The sequence below is a fragment of the Gossypium raimondii genome, chromosome 7, assembly GCF_025698545.1.
Source record: "Gossypium raimondii isolate GPD5lz chromosome 7, ASM2569854v1, whole genome shotgun sequence".
Taxonomy (NCBI): domain Eukaryota; kingdom Viridiplantae; phylum Streptophyta; class Magnoliopsida; order Malvales; family Malvaceae; genus Gossypium; species Gossypium raimondii.
Window position 1 is genome coordinate 45,223,516 of NC_068571.1, and position 11,000 is coordinate 45,234,515.

An 11,000-nucleotide genomic window follows, 5' to 3' on the forward strand; every position below is an offset into this window, starting at 1 on the left:
TCTCACAACATTTTCTTTGAAAACGTTTTAGGAGTTGTGAAAAGGATGAAAAGCTCCTTTGAAACCTCATTTGATGATATTTCACCATTTGTTTACCTTCCCTGCATATTTCCCACGTTTGGAAAATGCAACTGAGAGCCAACAGTACTATCAGAGTCATCATCAGAAAGAATATTAGCAATGGAGACAACATTTTTACTTAGTTTTTCTTCTAATAAATCATTAATATTTGAAGAAGAGGAAGAAGAAGAAGCAATAGTAGCTTCTTGAAGTTGCAATGAATATTCCAAGTACCATAGGACTTCTCCCATGCTTGGTCTATCAACTCCATATTCAGCTAAACATTTCTCAGCAGTTTCTGCAAATTTTTTCAATGATCCTTCACTGATACTCCCTGCAATTTGGGGGTCAACAATTTTCTCAATCATCCCTTTTCTGTGCCACTGCATTGCCCATTCAGCCAAACTAATTTGATCCCTTGGAAGTCTGGGGCAAATAACTGCCCTTGCCGATAAAACCTCGAAAAGAACGACACCGAACGAGTAAACATCAGATTTATCAGTAAGTTGTTGTCTTCTGAAGTATTCAGGATCGAGGTACCCAAAGCTACCCTTCACTGCAGTGCTAACATAGCCTTGCTCCATAGGGGCAGCTTTGGAGAGCCCAAAATCGGATACCTTAGCTACGAAGTTATCATCTAGGAGAATATTTGTGGTCTTTACATCGCGGTGGATGATCCCTATTGCTGCACCAGTGTGAAGATAATGCAATCCTCGTGCTGCACCAATGCAGATATCAAGCCGTTGTTTCCAAGACAAAGTCAGTTTGTCGTTCGAGCCATAGAGATGGTCGCGAAGCGGACCATTTGCCATATACTCGTAAACCAGTATCATCTCTGATTCCTCGTCACAAAAGCCTATAAGTGACACGAGATGTCGATGCCTGAGCTTTGAAAGCATTTCTATTTCAGTCTGGAATTCGTTTATGCCTTGCTCTGATCCTTGGTGGCCTCTTTTTATTGCAACCTTGGTTCCATCTTCTAGGGCCCCGAGAAACACGTTTCCGAACCCACCAACGCCAATCACTATCTTCTCATCAAAATTATGGGTTGCAGTTCGTAACTCATTCAAAGTGAAGAACCTGCCCAGACCTTGAATAGAATAATAACTTGAGTGTCCACTCTTGCTTTTTCTTGAGCCAAAGATGCTAGATTTCCAGGAGCTGCTCAAGGAATTCTTACGGCTACTGCCTTGGATTGGTAGAAGCCACGACGAGAAGCTGTTTCGTTTTTGCCAATCTGGAGGCCGTTTTTTCCACCGAACACAAACGATTCCGAGGAAGAACATGGCCAAGAAGGCCATAAAAATCCCTGAAATTGCAAGCACTTTGAGTTTCATAAATTTCCCCTCGTATGAACCGTCAACAGCATATAAACCATCCAAGCTATCATCAACGTTGTTTATCTTCATGATCTCCAAGCCATTGAGGATGGCATTAGGTAGGCCGCCAGTCGAGGCCGGACCAACTTGAACCACGATGGAACCATTTGTGATGGCAGAGGCATTAAGCACGAAATCGATGTAATATGCAGTGGCCAAGCCACCGGTTTCAGCTGAGAGATCGAGACTCGAAAACCCCATTAAGCTGTTTATATACACATTGAAGTACAAATCATTGAGAGACTTGCTTACAATGTCACAAAAGTGCATCCTGATGAGATACGAAAAGCCTGCATCGACGTTCACCACCCAAGTGAGATTGAACTTCGGCTCCACGGTTTGAGCATGCGCCTCGGTCTTCATCCTTTGCGCGGTTTCGTACACCAAATATGGAGCAATTAACCAAGTTATCCATTTATCAGGCTGGTATTTGATATAAGAACCTCTCACAGCTTCAGTTCCTTGTGGGAACACATTGTATGGGGTATCAGGCATCCATGTCCTCGACAATGTATCGTATTTGGGAGTTAATATTGGTCCTCCCATATTCAACCGATACGACACTTCCAAAGCATAATTCGACAAGCCATTAACGGTCTCACCTTGCGGGACTGAAGATGCCGTATCAGAGATAAATTCATCAGGGACAGCCGCGATCTCGATGGCATTAACGAATGCGTAAGAACCCTTTTTTGGCTCGAAAACGAGGGAGAAAAGTTCGATAGCATTAACAAGATATTCCTTGAAAACCACTTTAGAATAACCCCTCACAGAGAAATCATGTAAAAGGACGAATTTTTCAGTATGGACAGTGAAAACTGCAGTTTCAAGATCATAGTGAGGGTGATGAAGAGGGTAAAAGTAGAGACGAACCCAATGTTTCCCCGGTTTTGAGATGTAAAACGTATATGTTGAACGATGAAGGAAAACCCTTGCAGTTTTATACAAACCCTCCGTTGATGAAGGGATGGAATTGGAGAAGGCATCGCTGGGAATGTAATCCATGGAGGCTTTGACATCTTGGTTAGTTGATAGATAACTATGTGCTTGAGTATCTGACTTGAATATTCGTCCATCATCGAGCCTTGTTTCCGTAGAAGATCCACAATTAATAAGATAGCTATCATATGGTTGATATGCTGATGGAGGTGAAGAAATGCTAACAGGAGAAGGAGCGGGTGCCAAAAGAACATATGCATGGTTTAACGTAAGGAGGTAAAGTGAAAGGGACAGAATACTTAGAGGCATAAATGATGGCATATTATGATCTTCCCCCATTTACGTAGCTAAAAGCACTAACGCAGCGGTGATGGTGGCGGTGGTGTTGGACATGCTAGTAGCTGGTGGGATGAATGGGAAAAGGAATTTGATAATTTGTACGTAAAAAAAATGGTTAGTTTGTTGAAATCACGTTGGGGAGAAACGTGCAAAGCAGTAATGTGATGTTTAATGGTAACAAGTTTTTTTTGTTTAGCTTATGTTGTTGTTTAATGACTTAAACAACAAATAAAGAGGAGAAGAGAGATTAGATAAAAAGTACTGTAAGATTAACAAATCCCGAGCTAAGCGTTGGGCCTTCAAACCAAACTCTTCACCATCTTTTAACAAATAAACTGTATTCCCTTCAATTTTATTTAATCTGGATCCATTTCAGTTTGGATACTATTTTCCATTTTGGTTCTAATGTGTTGTGCCTACAATAATTCTCCGACAGCAACCAGAAAAGTGTTCGTACCAACTGCAGGAAATGTTGGGTTGTTAGATGAAAGGGATGGCTGGCGATCGTGAGACTAAAAACAACGAATTTAATCGCAGTGATAATGAAAGTAAAAAATTGGCCATAAACCACACCATATTAAAATGAGTATATAGGTAAAAATTATCAACACCATATTTATATTAAATAATAAAATAATATTAACTTTAAATAATAGTTAAAAAATATTGAAATTAGATATTAAATTTATATTAATATTAAAAAAATATTAAATTTATATATTAAAGTCATTAACGTTTACGAATCTTACATATGCATATTTTTTAACATTAGTCTTATTACAGATTCTTATCATATTTGCTCTTTTTGACACAATGCTTAGAACCACCTATAGCCCCTCTCCAACCCATAAATAGGAGTATAATACACTCCGGCACACTTGAACCCACGTCTGGAGGCAACAATGCCCATGTCAATCGAGCTAAGATTCAATTAGCACATATACCTTTATGATAAAAAAAATTCAAGAATCAATAACAAAATTAAATCAACAAATAAAATGGACGTTGACAAAAAGGTAAAGAAAATGACAAACAAGGAAATTAAGCTGCAAACGCAGCATTAAGATTTGGACCGAAGCTTAAAGGTCCAATGAAAAAACTCCAGCACGTTTTACCGATCTCACCGTTGACCTCAACGGTGAGATCCAAATAGCACACTATATTCCAATTGAAGAGAAATTTGTATGGAAAGATATAAAACACATGTGCATTTGAATCCAAAGGGCCCTTAGTGTCAAAAAGGAAGATAGGTCAAGGTTACCTTGGGTTGTGGCGTTGGATGAGGCACTGAGGGACAGTCAAGAAGACCCTATAGATGACTTGTTGACCCCTCAAAATCCTTTGGGGCTATAGGATGTGTGACTGCGATGTTAGTAAGACATGAGCCAAAGGAAACCTTAAGGGCCGATACTATACATCTAGGGGACGACAAAGGGACCTTGAGAAGGCCTCTGGTCTCCTTGGACGCCTCGAGGGGGAGGAACCATTGGAACTTAGAGTATTACTTTGATGACTTCACATGGTAAGAAATCTTGGGGATGCTAAGAATGCTAGTGTGGACGGTTAATATGAGCTCCTCTAGGATGAAAGAACCAAGTACCTTGGCTCGACATTTTGTAGTAGAGAGAAACCTTGAGGTTGTACCATCACTCATACTAATGATAATAAGGTTAAAATTGTAACACCCTCTTACCCGAGCTAGTACCTAAACCCGAGTAAGGAATGCTACATTTCAAGACAAATACTTTATTCAAGAACCGAATTTATTATTAAAGCTCTTTTCATCTTTTATACCTTTTTAAAGTCATTTTAGGCTTTATAGACCATTTTTAGGCTTTCTCTAAAGTTTGATTGCATCTAGGTTTCGTTCGGAACTCTTTCTGATGAAAAAGAACAAGGTAGAGGAAAACAAGACCAATGTCGCAACATCATGGGGCCAGTATCGCAACACTAGATTCTCTGATGCTCATTTCATGACATCTTATGGTCAGTGTTGTGACCCTGAGTCCTTTTATGTCAAACAAGTCAAATTTTCTTTATGTTTGTATTAAGATCAATACCACATAATCCAACACATGTACCAATCAACTTAAACCCATATAATACATCAATTTATTAAGAAATACTTCTTTAAATCATCATATAACAATTACTCGCTTAATGTCCCAACAATTTCATTTAAACTTCTCTTACATATTAGCAATTTCATCATTTATATCAACTTCTTAGCATTACAACTCTTCTATTATTTTCTTCCTCCTCCTTTCCATTTCACATCCTATATGTACATGTATATATATGAGAACATTTGGCTTCTAGTATAGCATGTCTATATGTAATATTAATTATTCTTTAACTAATTACAAATATATTTGTCTACTTGGGTAACGGTCACTAAATTATTTATATATTGGCCTATAGAATTCAAAATTAAGATTTGCTTATTGTTTTTTAAACTAGGCTCAACGAGATTTTTTCCATAAAAATTTTAGAATTTTCACATAAGCCAATTAATACAATTTTTTTCTTCATTTCTTCCCCTGTTTTACTGCTAGGCAGCTCTGACCTTTTAACACTAAAAATTATTTATCTTTCAGTACAAAATTCCTATAATGTTTCTGCTTGTTGTTTCTCTTGAAAATAGTTTCTTTAAGATTTTAAACATATAAATTTTATCTCCAAATTTCATCTCCTAAATATTTTTGTACAATTTTTACTAACTTTTCAAATTGACATTGTCTCACTTAGATTTATTTATCTCATGATCTACAATTCCACTTGTTTACATAGTTTCTTCTATACAAAATTAGACTAAATAGGATTTTATTTCATATTTGGTTCACACTCTAACTCAATTTCTAAAATTTTAGTTAATTCTCAAAGTTGAGCTACAGTTGCTATCCGAAACTGATTTAGTGAAAATATTTAATTATCCATGATTCTTTGTATTAACTTTCAAATGCATGTATATAATCATTATACTTTTAATTATTATTCAATTTAGTCATATGAATTACTATGTTAGTAACATGGTCATTTCTTTACCTTAACATTTCTCATGATACAAGTCATCTCTCTCTTTTCTCATATAAGCTTAATGTCTTTATATATCATTCATTTTAAAAATATTTTCTATCTCGGTATTTTGATTAAATCTACATATCATACATTCCAATCACAACAAATCTAACTCAATTCTTTGTGTTAGAATTAAGTGACCGAATCCTTATTTAAATAAAATACATTGGTAAAATAAAATAAAAGTAAAATTCATATAGAACTACACTTCATTTATTTTATTTTAGAATAATTAAGCTCCATCTATTTGATATTGATTAGAATAAGGTGTTTCAATACTACTACACTTCTATTAGAATATGGTTTTATAATCTTATAAATAGACATAGTCTACTCCTCTTGTAATTATTCGAATTTGACATAGTGAATTATCTTCTCCTCTACACGTGGTTTTTTTTCGAAAGGGTTTTCACATAAAATCTGTGTGTTCTTTATTTTTCTCTCTCTTTTTCTTTGTGATAAATTGTTATTACCGACGTTCTATTTTTTTATAAATTGGTATCAGAGCTTCCAAGTTGTTCATCTCAATCACGGTAATGGCGTCTTTGAAGCATGAAATTTCGCTGTTGGATCGCAACACCAGATTTGCGTTATGACAGATAAAGATGCAGACAGTTCTTGCACAGATGGACTTAGAGGAAGTGTAACAGCCCGATTCTAGGCCTAATCGGAACAGTGGTTTCGGGACCACAAATCTGACAAGGGAAAATATTATTGTCATTATATTTTTATGGTATACAATTTCATGGAAAAATTTCGTAAAAATTTCGTTCGAAAATTTCAATGTTTGGGCACTCAATTTAGTCAAAAGGACTAAATTGTAAAAAGTGCAAAAGTTGAGTTCTATATGTTAGAAGTGTCAAATTGTTATGAAATTATAAATTGGGGGTCCTTATATGGTAATTAGACCATTATTTAATTGATGGACAAAAATAGACATAAGAAATGGGTGAAATAGATTTTTTTAATGGGGGCATTTTAGTCATTTAGTAATAAAAAGAATTAAAAAAGGAAAAAGATGGAAAAATGTGCTCATCTTCTTCATGGTGAATGAAATCAGCAAGGGGGAAGCCATAGTTAGGGTTTTTAAGCTTCCAAGCTCAATAGTAAGTGATTCCAAGCCCTGTTTTTAATGTTCTTTACGTTTTTGGAGTCCCGGTAGCTTAATTTAGCTTATTCTAGCAATAATTCATGTTAGGGTTCATATTTGGAAAAATATCCATAGGTGAAATGTGTTTATTTTGCTGTTTTATGGTATAATATGAAGCTAGAAATTATGTTAAACAGCTTTTGCTAAGCGATTTTAAGCGAAAACGGGTAAATTGACATAATCGGTAAAAATAATTAATGTTCAAAAGTGTGTGTTAGAGTGAGAATTTGATGTTGCCATATAAGGGAAAAATGTTCAGCATGTCATAAAACATAACAATAAAAGATGAAATTTAATTTCCGAGCTTGGGGACAAAAGTGTAAATATGCAAAAGTTTGGGGGCAAAATTGAAATTTTTCAAAAATTTGGGGGGAGGACCATTTTAATAAATGTGAACATTTAATGAGTTAAATTTGCTATTATAGACCAAGAAAGACGAGAAGATAATCTCAAACGGGGAAAAGAGAAGGTCGTGGAGTAAATTGCAAAATTACGATATTTTGCACCGAGGTAAGTAAACATGTGAATTAATGCATTATTTTGATATTATTCAATATATGTTGAGATTTAATTGAACATAGAATAAGTACTTGGTATAGATACTAAAAATGTGGTTAAGTTGGGAAATGTGGTAAAGTGTTGAAAAACACGGTTTTCAGTTGAACACTCGGAATAGGCCGGAGTACATTGAATATAAAGGGGGTAGCTAAGTGTTGATTCCCCGAATTATTGGTGGTTGCTAAGTGTTGATTCCACCGTATTTTAAATGTGAATGGGGTTGCTAAGTGCTGATTCCTCGACTCATTGGTGGTTGCTAAGTGCTGATCCCACCGTATCTTAAATGTGAAAGGGGTTGCTAAGTGCTGATTCCTCGAATCACTGGTGGTTGCTAAGTGCTGAATCCACCAATAACGGACAACATTCTGAGTGTTCAACAGGGGAAAATTGGAAAGGTGAATATATATAAGGTAGACGAGAATATGTGAGGGATATTGGGTTTGATACTTAATCAACTCATGTGTGAGGTGGAAGGAAACATCAAACCTACAAAAGAGCAAATTTAAATACAAAACTGTTGTGAACAACAACAGTTGGGAAACTTTGAAAAATCACTATAAATGGTGGAAAATGAATTAAAAGTTGAGTAATATATGAAATTGAAGCTGAATGAGCCTATTTTCATATGAAAGAAAAAAGGGAAGCAAAAGAGTTTTATATTTGGGGATATTTGAATTTTATTGAGACAGGGTTGAACTAATTTCGAAATCCCCTGTTCCAACTTTGGAAAATCACCAAAAATTGTAAAAAAATAATTATGGCTTGGAATTTACATTCTTGGATTCCTTAATGAGTCTATTTTTAAGAGAAAGAAATGAGAACATTTTTTGAATTTGTTACAGGGAGATAAGAAAATTTTAGTAAGGAGAGGTCAAGACTGTCAGGCAGTAAAATAGGGGAAGGTTTAAAGAAAAAACTGTACTAATTGGCTAGACCAAAAATTCCAAAAATTTTATGGTGGAAAGGTATATGAGTCTAGTTTTGGGTAAAATTTACAGAAATTAATTTGGAGCTCTGTAGCTCCAGATAAAAATAAATTGGCGACTATGACACAGAAAAACAGCTTGCTGGAAATTGAGCAAACAATGAAATTTATGTGTGATAAAAATTATGTCACTATGTAATCTTGTGAAAAATTTATTTACTTTTCATATGTTTACTTACTAAGCTATATGCTTACTAGTTTGTATTTTCCCCTGATTATAGTGACATCAACCAGTTCGGAACTTGGACGAAGTCAGGAAATCATCCACACTATCATCAACTTTTTGGGTATTTTGGCAATCAACACTTTTGAAACATGGCATGTATAGATGACTTTATGTAATGTGGTATAAATATGTATATATAGTATTGTTCGGTTTAATAGGTTGGTGTTTATTAATGGATAAATTGTGTAGACACATATATATCTGCAATTGGTTGAAATGTTGAAATCGTTTGAAATTGTGTTTTGAAAACTTGCAGGGGGTTTTATGTAAAAATAAGCAGAAATGTTGCCGAAATTTTTTTATAAAAAATTTTTAGTAATACCTCATACTCTATTCCGTTAAGAAATACGGATAAAAGGTGTTACATTTTAGTGGTATCAGAGCTACGGTTTAGTCGGTTCTTGGACTAATAAAATATGCGTGAGAGTCTATCTATACATGCCATAATTATATTGTGATAGTGTGATGATTTCTGACAATTTAAAATTTTGTTTTATATAGTAAATGGATCCTGACCGAAGTGTAGCAGATGATGTTGAGAGTAACACGCCGGCTCCCGCACAAGGGACCGCGCATGAAGAAAGTAGACATGAAACGCATAGTCAGGATGAGGCTCGGGAAGCCTTCCTTCGAATGATGAGTAATTGGTATACCGAATTTGTTCGTGCAAATCTGAATGTTCAACCTCTTCCACCCCCTCCTATTCCTCAATCGGTCCCCGTAGCTTCACAAGGTGTTGATTTGGTAAGATCAAGTAAACCTCCCGTTGACAAAATCCGAAAGCATGGGGTTGAAGATTTTAGGGCTAATGTTGATGATGATCCAGAAAAAAACAGAGTTTGGCTTGAAAACTCTATTCGGGTATTTGATGAACTATCTTGTACTCCTGAGGAATGTTTGAAATGTGTTGTGTCTTTACTGAATGATTCAGCATACCGTTGGTGGAAAACATTAATATCGGTGGTTCCGAAAGAAAGGGTTACATGGGAATTCTTCCAGGAAGAATTCAGAAAGAAATATATAAGCCAGCGGTTTATTGATTAGAAACGCAAGGAGTTTCTTGAGTTGAAGCAGGGCCAAATGTCTGTGGCAGAATATGAAAGGGAGTTTGTTAGGCTCAGCAAATATGCCCAGGAATGTGTACCCACGGAAGCCATTATGTGTAAAAGATTCGAAGAGGGGTTAAACGAAGACATCAGATTGTATGTTGGGGTTTTAGAGTTGAAAGAATTTGTAGTACTGGTTGACCGAGCCTGTAAGGCTAAAGAACTGAGTAAAGAAAAGAGAAGAGCGGAGATTGAAGCTCGAGATGTAAGAAAAAGGTCAACGAGCAGGACATTTCAATCCCAACCAAAGAAGCTTAAAAGGATGGATCCACGATCAACTAGTTCAGCTGGGTATTCACGTAGAGATCGAGGGAAATCATACCCCGGAGCTAAAACTCAAGCTACCTCGATGGCAAGTATGGGCAATGTGGGGAATAATAGACCTGAGTGTCGACAGTGTGGCCGGCGACATGCTGGTGAGTGTTGGGGTTTTAGACGAGCCTGTTTCAGGTGTGGTTCTCAAGAACACTATATAAAATATTGCCCTGAGAGAATAGATGAAGAAAAATTACAAAGAACTAGATCGAGTGATATTGTTAGTAGAGGTAGACCGCCGAGGAATACTGGGAGCAAAGTCAGTGGTAAAAGTGTGGCGAAAGATACAGCTGGGAGATCAGAAACTAGAGTGCCTGCCAGAACTTATGCCATACGTGCTCGTGAGGATGCATCATCTCCTGACGTAATTACTGGTACATTTTCTCTTCACGATATTGATGTTGTTGCTTTGATTGACCCTGGGTCTACTCATTCATATGTATGTGTGAATTTAGTATCCAGTAAGAAATTGCCTGTTGAAAATACTGAATTTGTGGTTAAAGTATCAAATCCTTTAGGCAAGTATGTCTTAGTCGCTAAGGTTTGCAAGAATTGTCCTTTAATGATTCAAGGTCACTGTTTCCCAGCTAACTTGATGTTGTTACCATTTGATGAGTTCGATGCTATTTTGGGGATGGATTGGTTGATATTGCATGATACCAGGGTAAATTGTAGACAGAAAATCCTTGAATTGAAATGTGAAAATGGCAAAATTCTTCAAGTTGAAGCAGAGGAGCCGAATAAATTGCCTATGGTGATTTCGCACATGTCTGCTCAAAAATACTTGAAAAAAGTATGTGAAGCTTATCTTGCTTATGTTTTGAATACTGGTATAACCGGGTCGAAGCTTGAATTAGTGCCGGTA

At 36.1% G+C, this 11,000-nt stretch overlaps 1 protein-coding gene across 1 annotated transcript; it reads right to left on the reverse strand.

Moving 5' to 3' along the window:
* Positions 1 to 2: 2 nt before the first annotated feature.
* LOC105788402 (probable receptor-like protein kinase At5g61350) lies at positions 3 to 2,781 on the reverse strand. Its single transcript, XM_012615294.2, has one exon. It carries the CDS (start codon positions 2,715 to 2,717, stop codon positions 93 to 95), a length of 2,625 nt encoding a protein of 874 aa, XP_012470748.1. The 5' UTR covers positions 2,718 to 2,781; the 3' UTR covers positions 3 to 92.
* Positions 2,782 to 11,000: the final 8,219 nt, after the last annotated feature.

Excerpts from the sequence above, each read along its gene's own strand:
- LOC105788402 (XM_012615294.2), bottom strand. The coding sequence starts at position 2,717 with ATGGGGGAAGATCATAATATGCCATCATTTATGCCTCTAAGTATTCTG.